Source organism: Choloepus didactylus, chromosome X (genome assembly GCF_015220235.1).
Source record: "Choloepus didactylus isolate mChoDid1 chromosome X, mChoDid1.pri, whole genome shotgun sequence".
Lineage (NCBI taxonomy): Eukaryota > Metazoa > Chordata > Mammalia > Pilosa > Megalonychidae > Choloepus > Choloepus didactylus.
The window spans coordinates 161,432,440-161,445,133 of NC_051334.1; the positions used below are offsets into that span (position 1 = coordinate 161,432,440).

Here is a 12,694-nt window from a genome sequence, read left to right on the forward strand (position 1 = left end):
CATTTAGAACAATAATAGATAAAGGTCTTAAAGTTGTCTATAGGATTCTATATGATCTGTTTCCTGGTTACCTCCGTAACCTCATTTTCCACTACTCCTCCCCTCACTCACTCTGCAGCCACAATGGCTTCCTTGGTGCTTTTATAGCAGAGCAGGAATGCTCCCTTCTTAAGACCTTTACTCTAACTCTTTACTAGGGATTCCCCTCCACCAGATATCCACTTGGAATGGTGAGTTGGGGTGGAGTCATTGTAAAAATTGTTAGCTGTACAATCAAGGAAGCCAAGGCCTAGAGAAGGAAAATGCCAATAAACAACAGCATATTATTGGTAGAGCTAGGGTGTTGTGGGGATCAGGAGGTGGGCTTGAAGAACAGCGAAAGCAGGTGAATGAAAAGAGTCAACAGCTGCAGCTCTGGTTTTACATAAAGGGAGAAGTGGCAATAGACACCCAAAAATCCCTCTGTTCAAAATTTCTCCCCAAGCAGACTGAAATTGACTCTGAAATTCTAGCAGTGTACTTCTCCAGAAAAAGCTATAAAGTCTCTGGGCAATCCTTCAGTATAAAATCTTGTATAACTTAGATTTATTCCAGAGCTTAAAAAAACTATTTGATGATGTATCACTTCCCCCCTTAATGCCTATTTCACACAATGCATTTTGGGAAAATATCCCTGGAGAGGCCCACCCAGTTATCATTATTTCTTGTTCTTTGATGAGTTATTTTATCCAATTAGTCTAGAAGTTGATAACTTTGACCCCAGTCCTCGACCTGTTTTTGTAAACAAAATTTTATTGAAAAAGCCACCTCCATTTGTTTGCGAATTGTCTGTGCCTGCTTTCACATGGCAATATAAGAGTTGAGTAGTTGTGGCAGAGACTGTGTTATCAGCAAAGTCAAAAATATTTACTATCTGCTCATTTGGAAAAATAGTTTGCTGACCCCTAGATTTATCCAATAGCAAGGGCCTGAGATTTATCAATTGCTACCTAAAGAAAAAATGCCAAAACTTAGCTGAAAATAACAACTTATTATTATCTCTCATTGTTTTGTGGATTGAGGAGGCTCAGCTGGGAAGTTCTAATTTGGCATCTCTCAAGTAGCTACAGCCAGATATCTACTGGGGCTACTGTCACCTGAAGGCTTAACTGGGCTGAACATCTAATATGGCTCACACATGGCTGGCTTTCAGCTGGGAGTTAAGCCAGGGCTGTCAACTGGAGCACTTACCCATTGATTCTCCCCTTATGTGGGCCTTCTCACAACATGAAAACTAGGTTCCCAGAGGGAGCATTTTCAAGAGAGAGCATTGCAAGAGAAGGAAGCAGAAACTGCCAGTTCTCTTAAAAGCTAGGCCCAGAACTGGCATAATAACATTTTCACCTTATTTAGTTGGTCAAAGCAGTCACAGGCCAGCCCAGATTCAAGGAGGCTTGAGGAATAAACTCTACCAATGCATATGTAAGGGCAAGAGTGTACGTGGAGGACAGAATTGCTGCTGCCTATTTTGGAAATGACCTACCACCACGGGGAAGCAGTACAAGGTGCTTGAGGAACACATATAGCATGTTTTCACTAGAAAGGACTTCGAGAGTAAATGAAGCCAACTCTCCTTTTACACATGCCCATTTTATGAAGGTACTGAAGGTCAACATATGCCTCACAATGTTGGCAAGGACTCTAGATGAACTGCTGGAAGTATATGACAAACCTCAAGAGAGACAGGGGACTAAGACCAAGATGTGAGGGAGCTGATGGAGGCCTGAATCTCTGAACAAGGCTCATTCCTTTCCCTAACCTTTCTGTCTCACTTAGTTGCCTCCAATACTATGCAAATATCCAGGCCTTACATACATACCAGACCACTGCTACTATGCCCTTCTAGGATTCTGAAGTCTTTTTCACATTTGGACTGTGCACCCCAAATGAACTCTGAACATCTTGAGGACAGAGACCACATTTTCAATTTCTCCCACTTCTTATTCTGGCCCTGAGATGCCTCATATAGATGCCATATACACAACAGACATATACAAATTGTGCTGCTATTCAAATCCCAGCTCACTTCCCAGCGCAGCCTGTATAGATGGAATTCTATTATCTGGTCCCTGCACAACATGCCAGCCTCATCCTTGCCCTTCAGCCATACTCAGTTACTCATACACCAGTTCTCTCTCTCTCACTTATGGCTCTTTACACATGTTACTAATGCTTGGAACATTCTTCCTTCCACCAACCTTCACCTGTCTTCCTCGTTGGCATCATTCAGAGCTCATCGTGACTGTCACTTATTCACAGAGACCTCCTTAATCCCCCCAAGGATTTGGTGCCCCTCTTATCTTCCCATAGGGCCCTATATTTCCCTCTTAATAGTTCTTTCTTACTGACATCTAATTTAATTACTTACTTGCCTGTCTCCTTGACTTGACTATAGTACCTGGGGATACAGACCATGTCTGTCTTCAACTTTGTCTCCCCAGGGATTTGCAAGAAGTTTGACAAGTAGATGGATGTCCTCCCTCTTCAGTAATATCCACTTTCTCTCCACCCTCCTTTTGAAATCTGCAGGAACTAAGAATTTAAGGGGCAAGAGTTGGGACAGTGGTTGACAGGGAAATACATGCAGGATGACATGTAAGCCATTTGCGGAACCTCTGAATTATTCTTAAGAGCTATTCCTAGTATTGTCCTGGAACTCTACAAGAACCAAAAGGCTCTTTGTGTGGCTCCAAGCATATTCTGCTCCATTTCCCCAGCCTCCTGCTACCAACTGAGTGAGCCTTGCATGTCGAGCACCTCTTCTTTTATCAATTCCCCTGCACACATCAGAACTGTGGCATGGCACTGGGGAGTGCTTGCAAACTCTGGAGCTTGGGAAGTCTGGTCTGGGCTTTGTGAAAAAGGAGAGGGGTGTGGCAGCTCTGAGGTGCCCTTCAATTGTAGGAGGACAGCTAATACGCTTGGGAGATGACTGCCCCCTTAAAACCATTTGTCAAGCAGAGTGATCATGATTAAATACAACTCACCAGTCTACAAGTGGCCCTCAGACAGCAAAAAGGACCCAGCTGAACATTGCATGTCATGAGGAGTCTCAGGGTAGAAGAGGTCAACAGTCCTGCTCAATTAATCTTGGAAATACATTCGGAATTAATGAAGAACTTGTTGAAAGTTGATTGACAGCTTTTGAAAGGTGAAATCCTTTTCTGTTCCCATTAAGTAATGTTAAGGCCATTAGGAGAAATTAGAATAGAGAAATATGACCTTTCATGTGATGGATCCAGAGCCTGAGAAGATGGATGAGATGGAAATGTACTGGCAGCGTATAATAAGCACCTGGGTGGGGAGTGATAACTAACAATTGAAAATTGATAAATGGGTCAAACTGGCAGAGCCCAAGACAGAGAGAAATGGAGTACAGTTTACATGCAGAAGGTGATGAGGGAAAGGAAGGAGGGCATCAATAATCCAGCAGGGTTGCCCATACTGAAGGTCAAATTACTCAAAAGTTGGCCAGAATTTGCTAGGTTGGAGAGTGGGGAGATTGTGTTACAAGAGGAAGCAATAACTTTCCAGATATTGAGAGGAGTGAATGATGTAGTGTCCCCTGGGAAGTTAGGACACCAAAGAGAAATATTCCAGACCAGAAGTTTGGAGATGTGCGACATCTGTTTATTCAGTTGCAAAGTGACTGAATGACTCCAACTATCCTGATCCCATAGTTGGTTGTATTTTTCCAAGTGACTAATGTGAAATTTCTTTGAAAGCTATCAAGCTGTACAAATTTAAGGAATCCTCATCATCCAACTGAATCAGGTGCAAATGAATATTGGTTTAATGAACTATGTTAGATTTTAATTATTTCTTCTGATGGAGGTAAACATATTTGCAGATGATCTTGAAGAGTGCCCATATTATTTATCTTGGATTTTAGAGACATACATCATGACACACACACACACACACAAACTTTTTATTTAGAGATACTTTCCAACTTACAGGTCAGTTACAAAAATAATACAAATCCCATATAGAGAGCTCTAAAATACATACCTCTCTGTTCCCCCACCTTTATGTAGTTTTTGTCATAAATTATGTGTTTATACATTATGAATCCAAAACCACTAATTTCTCAATACATTTTATGCACCTGCCTGTAGGAAGTAAAAAGTGAAGTTACAAATGAAAAATACAATAGTACTGGCATTTATATTTACCCATGTTATTACCCTTACTGGAGATATTTATTTCTTCATGTGGCTTCAATCTTTGTCTATTGCTCTTTTATTTCAACCTGCAGAAAGAACTCCCCTTAGCATTTCTTGTAGGGCCTATGTAGTGGTTATGATCTCCTTCAGCTTTTGTTTATCTGGGAATGTCTTAATCTCTCCCTCAGTTTTGAAAGACAGTTTTGCAGGATATAGAATTTTTGGTTAGCAAATTTTTGCTTTCAGCACTTTAAATATGTCATCCTACTGCCCTCTTGCCTCCATGGTTTCCAATGAGAAATTGGCACTTAATCTTATGGAGGCTCCCTTGTATGTGACATATTGCTTCTCTCTGGCTGCTTTCAGAGTCATCTTTATCTTTGGCATTTGACAGTTTGATTTTAATGTGCCACAGTGTGGGTCTATTTGAGTTAATCTTGCTTGGAGTTCATTGAGCATCTTGGATGTGTATATTCACATCTTTCATTAATTTAGGAAGTTTTCAGCCATTATTTCTTTGAACATTCTCTCTACTCCTTTTCTCTTTCTTCTTCTGGGACTACCACAATGTGTATATTGGTATACTTGATGGTGTCCTACATGCTCCTCAGTCTCTGTTCACTTTTCTTCATTCTTTCTAACTTCTGTTCCTCAGACTGAATGATTTAATTGTCTTATCTTCAGGTTCTCTGATTCTTGCTACTTCCATTTCCAATCTGCTGTTGAACCCCTCTAGGGAATTTTAAAATTTCTGTTACTATGGTTTTCCGCTCTGTGTGGTTCCTTGTCATAATATCCATCTCTCTACTGATATTTTCTTTTACTTCATCTATCATTTTCCTGATTTCCTTTAGTTCTTTGGCCATGTTTTCCTTTAGTTCTTTGAACATATTTAGCACCATTGTTTAAAAAGTCTTTGTCTGGAATGTCCCTGGTTTGGTCCTCCTCAATGATGGTTTCTAATGCTTTAATATTCTCCTTTGCCTGGGCCATCACTTCTTATTTCTTCATATACTTTGTAAATTTTGTTGAGACCTGGGCATTTTGATGTTTTAATGTGTTAGCACTGACTACGAGGCCTCTGTCCCTTAAGCTTGTATCCAGCTAGTCTTATGTCAGAGCTTTCTCTGAATGCTAGGAGCTAACAGAAAAAAGAAGGAAAAAAGAAAATCCCTTCCTTATCTGTGCAACTGCTTTCTTTTAGAGCTTGTCCATACAATGAGTTTACAGAATAGCTCCAGACCAAAGTGTAGGGGCCTCCCTGGTCCTTTCTGCCCAGGTATTCTGTCTTGGGCATGTGCATGTGGCCCTAGGAATTCCCCCATTTATATGGATATGAATGTCCCCTCTTCCCTAGGAAACCAGGCACTGTGCTGTGTATCCTACAGCCAGCAATCCCTTGTTCCAACAGCCACTTGACTGCTCTCCCTCAGCATTATGTAGGGGAGCCAATTAGCTGCCTTCTTCATGCAGGATAAGTTCTTGGAACTATGACTCCCTCAGGCCACCACCAGACAGATTGCAGCTACACTGTTCCTTCCAGAACCAGGACCAGGGATCTACACTGGGAGGACAGGGGTCCTGCACTGAGCCAGTGAGGGGTGGGGGAAGGTCCAGCCAGGGAGCCAGGAGATCCTACCACTTTTAAGTGCTCTTTATCTTGATTTGGTGTTTCCCTGTTACTCCAATCCTTTAACTCTTTTCTGGAGCTTTGAAAGAGATGTTTCTGCCAGTTCTTGTTTGTTGTTTAAACCTTCTGTGGGAGAAGAAGCCCTAAAACCTCTCACTCTGCCATCTTGATTGGAACATGTCAAGCCAGCTGATTTTGTTCCATCATATTCTCAGAGTTTTTAATGTCTTTTTGTTCTCCATGACCATGAGGAGAGTCAGGATTAGACCATGAAGAGAGTAAGGATTAGAGGTCTCTGCGGGCTGCAGTACAGGGTGCTTAGCCTCCTCTGAGCAGCCCTATTTCTGGGTTACAACCACCTGGGGGTATCACCCCCAGCCCTAGGCCTTGGGCAGCTGAGTCAGACTCTGGGAAAACATCGCTCTCTTCTAAAAGTTCCCAGGTGATTCACTCTCTGCCAAGGTGGACTGCTCTAAGCCAGTGCATCTCAAATTTTGTTTCTATACCATGGTATTTTAATGAAGGTAAGTATGGGGATGGAATGATGGAAATGGTGTGGGATGAAGAATGTGACTTTAAATTTCCTTTGCCATTTTAGCATAGTTTAGATCATGCTGTTCTGACTGTGGGAAGGAAGGTAGTAATCAAATGGCCAGGATCACCATCTGCTGCAGAGATACCTGAGGATCTCCAAGCCAGGAGCAGCATTTGAGGAGCAGCACTTTTCCTTTCACTGACCTTAGTTGCCATGATAAGGTAGGAGATCTCTCACTGGATGCACCCAAGACTGAGGCTTAGAGTCAGTTATCATTTGAATGTTGACTCTGTGCCAGGTACAGTGCTAAGGATTTTATCTGCACTATCTCATTTAATCCTCACAACCACTCTGTGGAGTTAAGTATTATTATCATCTTCATTTTAAAGATAACTAAACTTAGGCTAAGGGAAGTTAGTTTTTTTTCAAGGTTACATTGCTAGTAAAATATAAAGCCTGGTATTAAACACAGGCATTTCCAGAACTTTCCAGAACTTGTGCATGGGACTACTGTACAATATTGTTGCATGTATATACAAATGAACCTGAGGCCCAGAGAGGGAAAGAGATGTGACCTGCAAAAAGCCACCCTACTAATGAGTGGTCCTACTTGCCATTTATTTTGGGAGTGAATTCAGTATATCCATGTGGAGTGAGGAATCCAACAAAGCCCGATTTTATAGACGTAGCTCAGATGTTGTGATGATGATGATGATGGCAGAAATGACAACAGAAGCAGCTGATAATTACTAAGCATCTGTTATGTGCCCAGCAGCATAATAGGCTACTATAAATTTACAGTCATTTAGTAATTTATTGAACAAATATTTATTGAGAACGTACTATACACAAGATACTGTTATAAGGACTTGGGATACAGTGATGAACAAGACGAATACACTGCCTGCTCTTAGGTGGGGTATACTGATTATAAACCAGAAAACAAATAAATGTCAGTGATTCTGTTATGAAAAAATAAAACACATTAATATAATATGAAGAGAATTGGATGGCTGCTACATTAGATGGGATGGTCAAGGAAGAGCAGCTCTGTGAGGTGGTAGACACTGGTCAGCATGGATGTAGGTGGTAGGGAATCACTTTGCTGGTGTCTACAGAATCAACTTCCTAAGGTTTGTTCAATGTACAGCAGGGAATTAAAGAGGCCATTGTATTTGTGGCCCCTAAGCCAGTACCTGATGAATTAAGAAACCCAGAAAGTACTGGGTAGCATTTTGTGGTCAAGAAAGGACAATTGGGTAGGGTATGGGAATAAAAGGGACCAGCCTAGGAAATGGACTGCACATTCCAATGCACTAATTCCCCACTTTTTTTTTTAGTTTCCTAGGCTGCTCAAAGCAAATACCATGAAATGATTCGGGTTGAACAATGGGAATTTATTCACCCAGGATTTTGAGGCCAGAAATATGTCCATTTCAAGGCATCATCAAGGGGATAATTTCTTCCTTTAGACCAGCTGCCATTGATCCCTGGCTCCTCCACCACATGGCAAGGCACATGGCAGCATCTGTAGGTCTCTCCATTCTCTTCTGGATTTTGTTGATTTCAGCTTCTTGCTTCTGTGGCTTTCTCTCTGTGTCTGAATTTCTTTCTCTTATGAAGGATTCCAGTAAGAGAATTAAGACCCATCCTGACTGAAGTGGGACACAACTTAACTGAAGTAACCTCACCAAAAGGTCTTACATGCAATGGGTTTACACCAACAGGAATGCATTAAATTTAAGTATATGTTTTTCTGGGGTACATACAACTTCAAACCACCTCACCACTCTTCTCTGACTTTGAGGGTTTGCTGTTTACATGGAGACAGACACTACAGGCCCTGGGTTGGTAGCAGTAGTTAAATTTTTTTAATGCATACTGTGTACCAGGCATCATTCTGTTTTACATGTATTATCTCATTTATGCCTCACAATAGAAAATATACATGAAGTAGGTACAATTATTGCTCCAGTTTTACAGATGAGGAAATTAAGTAATTTGCCCAAGGTCACAGATAGGTCTGCCCTTTTGGTATGACATCTGGGGCTGTCCCCATAAACCCTGTGATTAGGAGAGTGGTTCACTGCATAGAGTATTCCCATTTTCTGAACATAAGTAAAATTTTTCCTCTGATTTTAAATATAGCCTAAGCAGTTTATGAAATATACTGATAATTTGGCCTCCATTCGAATGCATATAAACAGATACCCCTCCCCTCTTTACTGGTTGAATTACTCCTGAAAGTTCCCTGGTCACTGATGTAATGAAATAGTTGAGCCAGGAGTTAAAAACACAAGCAAACTGTTCTACCTTGTGCTGGTTTGGATGTATTATGTCCCCCCAAACAAAATCTTGTAGGGGCAGATGTATTAGTGTTGATTAGGTTGGAATCCTTTGGGTGTTTCCATGGAGAAGTGACTCAATCAACTGTGGGCAAGACCTTTGATTAGATAATTTCCATGGAGGTGTTACCCCACCCATTCAGGGTGGATCTTAATTAAATTACTGGAGTCCTACAAAAGAGCTTACAGACAGGAGCTCAGGGCAGCTGAGAATGACATTTTGGAGAGCAGCTCAGAGAGACATTTTGGAGGCAGATGCTGAAAGCAGACTTTTGCTGACACCTTGGGGATACTAGCACAGTGTTTGCTCTGGAGAAGCTAAGAGAGGACAAAATGCCCCAAGAGCAACATTTTTTTTTTAAATTCAGTTTTACTGAGATTTTTCATATATCATACAATCATCCAAAGTTCACAATCAATTGCCCATCGTACCATCACACAGTTGTGCATCCATCACCACAACTAATTTTTAGAACATTTTAATTACTACAGAAAAGAAATAAAAACAAAAAGGAAAACTCAAATCCTCTCACACCCCTAACCACCCCCTATCCATTGTTGACTCATAGTATTTGTATAGTACATTTGTTCATGCTGATGAAAGAATGTTAAAATACTACTAACCAGGAAGAAGACTCGTTCTTCCGGGAAGATGGCGTCTCCCGCTTGTTCTCCGGAGTTGCCGTCGGCTGCGGACTCGACGCTGGCGGCGGGAGCTGCAGAGGAAGCCGAGTGCCCGCAGCTTTGCCAGCCTCAGCCCCCGCAGAATGTCCTCGCTGCCCCGTGGCTTCGAGCCCCAAGCTCTCAAGGACTTGGGGCAGCGGAGTTTGGCGGAGCTGCGGGAGATGTTGAAGCGCCAGGAGAGACTTTTGCGCAACGAAAAATTCATTTGCAAATTGCCCGACAAAGGTAAAAAGATCTTAGACTGTCTTGCCAAACTGAAAGCAGCCATTGCAGAACATGAAGAGTTTAGAGGAAAAAGTGAACTGTTTCATCCTGTTAGATTAGACTGTAAGCTAAGGCAAAAAGTGATTGCAGGAGTTGATGTGGACACAGATAATGCCCAAAATTCTGATCAGATACTTGATACTTCATTACTAGTTCCTGGCTGTTCCTCTGTAGATAACATCGAATCATCTAAAACAACCTCACAGAAACAGGGAATTGCACACCTCACTTACAAAAGCGATGAAGAGATTTCAGAGGCAAAGTGCACAGTGAACAAGTGCCCAGGTTCCAGCAGCAGAGCCGGTGCAGCTTTCTCATCTAAAGCCAGCAAGCGTCTTCCTCAGCATCGTGTTTCAGGTCAAGCAGAAGATATATCCAGCAGCTCTGACAGCCTGTTTATTGATAGGTTACAGAAGATCACCATTGCAGACCAAGGTGAACACCACTCAGAAGAAAATGCAAGTACTGCTAACTTGACAGGCCTCCATAGTGAGACTCGGAAGAAGCCCCATTACGTGGAAGTGCTAGAAATGCGAGCCAAAAATCCAGTGCCCCCACCACATAAATTTAAAACAAATGTATTACCTTTGCAACAAAATGATTTACCTAGTCACTGTCAGAGAAGAGGGTCTCCTATTTCGTCAGAAGAAAGGCGGCAAAGGGATAAGAAACATCTTGATGACATCACGGCAGCTCGGCTTCTGCCACTTCACCATATGCCTACACAGCTGCTCTCCATAGAAGAATCCTTGGCACTTCAGAAGCAGCAGAAACAGAATTATGAGGAGATGCAAGCCAAACTTGCAGCACAAAAATTAGCTGAAAGACTCAATATTAAAATGCAGAGCTATAATCCAGAAGGTGAGACTTCAGGGAAATACCGAGAAGTAAGGGATGAAGGTGATGATCAGTCCTCCACTGATGATGAATTTTGAAGATGAGCACTGGAATATTCTCTTCATTCTCTCACTGTTGAGTGTCATCTTACATCAGACTGTCTAATATCAAGTTTGGTGTCAGACATTAAGAAAAGAAAATTGTTGAGGGAAAGAAAATTGTATAAAGTTACACTAAGGTAGCTATAAAAAAGTGCAGTTCATCTTTCAGAAGATGATTTTCATATGCTTGAAAAGTTTCATTGCATTTGACCACATTGTATTAAATTTTGCAGTATGGTGTGCATTGGTCTGATACTTTAGTATATAGCAGAGCATGTTTTTTTTTTTCTCTAAGCCAAATGAAAGCAGATTAATTTAGCTCTTTTCCTCATTCTCACCTCTATTCAAGTAGCATTTGTTACTTCTCTTTCAGTAAAATTCTTATATGTCCCAGGCATCACCTAAAATTAATAAGGCAGACATAATTCCCCCTTTTCTTGAGTAAATAAGGGAATTCTAGGGAATTTGATGCATGATTGCAAGGAGTTGTTGAGATATTGGATGTGAAGTACCTAGGAAGGAGCTCATAGGAAATGCCTAACAAATTTTTGTTTCCTTCTGCTGTTTTCCCTTAGAAAGAATGTTATCTTTCTTCTGATTAGGAATGACTACTTTTAGTAGATGCCAGAAGGTGGGGGGTCTTTCTGGGTGACCACATTCACCTGAAATAACATGAGGTTTAGGCAGAGGCTAAGTGGACTGATGTAGGTGAAGGGCATAGCTGTGCTTGTGCTTTACTTATGCTAACAGATGATAGGTTCATTTATAGGGCATTAAAGTTTGGTAAGGGAGTTAATTTTTTTTTTTTTTTAAGATACAATTGAATTGTTTTGCCAATACGTCATTTTGTTTTTCCCCAAAAGAGGCATATAAAGGCCACGGAAACCTCAGTCTCACATATACCCACTTTCATGTCATCTTAAAGGATTATTTGGTTGTCTCCAGAGAGATTATATACTGATGTTATCAAGGTTATTTTTGTCTAATATACTGAAAGGAAAAATAAAATATTAATTAGTGCAACTTCAAAATGCTAATGGTGATGTTTTACTGGTGCTTACTTAAATTTAACTTCTTACTTTTTGACTGAATGTACACATTTAGGTGAGATGTACCTGTGATAGGAAGGGCTCAGTTCCTTACCATCCATGTCTAGTCATAGCTACTGCTTTTCATGTCCCCCAACTCCCTCCCCCTGGCCCTCAAGATCAAAGCAAATGTAAAAGTACACTGAGCTAAAAATCTCATTTATTTTTAGTTTTAAAAATTAGTGGTAAATGATTTTGTAACAAAAGTATTTGATGTTCTCTCTAACATGTTCTTTCTAGAATAAAAAACTTCTTGTTATTTATGGAAAGCTGGATAATGTGGAAGGGCTCATGGGCATGTATGCAGTCACCTGTAATGCTGTCACTCAGAGAGAGTCTTAACATTTTCATTTATGTACTTTGTATTTTTCTAGGAATAGCTAAACATTTATATTTTCAAAAGTGGAATCGTACTATATATATTGTTTCATAGTCTACTCTATATATTGTGAACATTTTCCCATATTAAATATTTTGCATTTTAGATTGCTGCAGAATATTCCATTTAATAGAAGTACCGTAATTTAAAAAAATCAATTTCCCATTTAACAATTTGATTGTTTATAGTAGTGTAACAATAAACAGTGATGTGATCACCATCTTAAAAGACAGTCACATCTGTACAAAAATGACTATTTCCAGATGATACATTTTCAGAAGTGGAATTGCTTGGTGAAAGGATATGTAAGTTTTTGAGAATTTTGATTTATATTATTCACCACAAAGATTATGTCCATTTACATTCCCATTAGTAGTATATAAAACTTGTAGAATTGAAAATTGCTGTTAAGAAACTGCAAATTTAATAATCACAGAAAAAGATTACATTTACATTTCCTATTTCTTTGTTTACTTTGTGGTGTTTTTTCATGTTTATTGGCCATTTATGGTCATTCTTTTGAGAATTGTTTTCATTTCTTCCCTATTATTGTGTTGGAGAGTTTGCCTTTTTAATTGTTTTGTAAGTTCTTTATGAATTAAGAATGTTTATCCTTTGTCATAGAT

The 12,694-nt window shown here is 40.3% G+C and overlaps 1 protein-coding gene across 1 annotated transcript; it reads left to right on the forward strand.

Moving 5' to 3' along the window:
• The first annotated feature begins 9,482 nt into the window (after positions 1-9,482).
• LOC119523348 (DNA-directed RNA polymerase II subunit GRINL1A-like) lies at positions 9,483-10,706 on the forward strand. The gene has a single exon (XM_037822114.1). The coding sequence runs from the start codon at positions 9,483-9,485 to the stop codon at positions 10,596-10,598; it is 1,116 nt and encodes a 371-aa protein (XP_037678042.1). The 3' UTR covers positions 10,599-10,706.
• The last annotated feature ends 1,988 nt before the right edge of the window (positions 10,707-12,694 follow it).

Excerpts from the sequence above, each read along its gene's own strand:
- LOC119523348 (XM_037822114.1), top strand. The coding sequence starts at position 9,483 with ATGTCCTCGCTGCCCCGTGGCTTCGAGCCCCAAGCTCTCAAGGACTTG.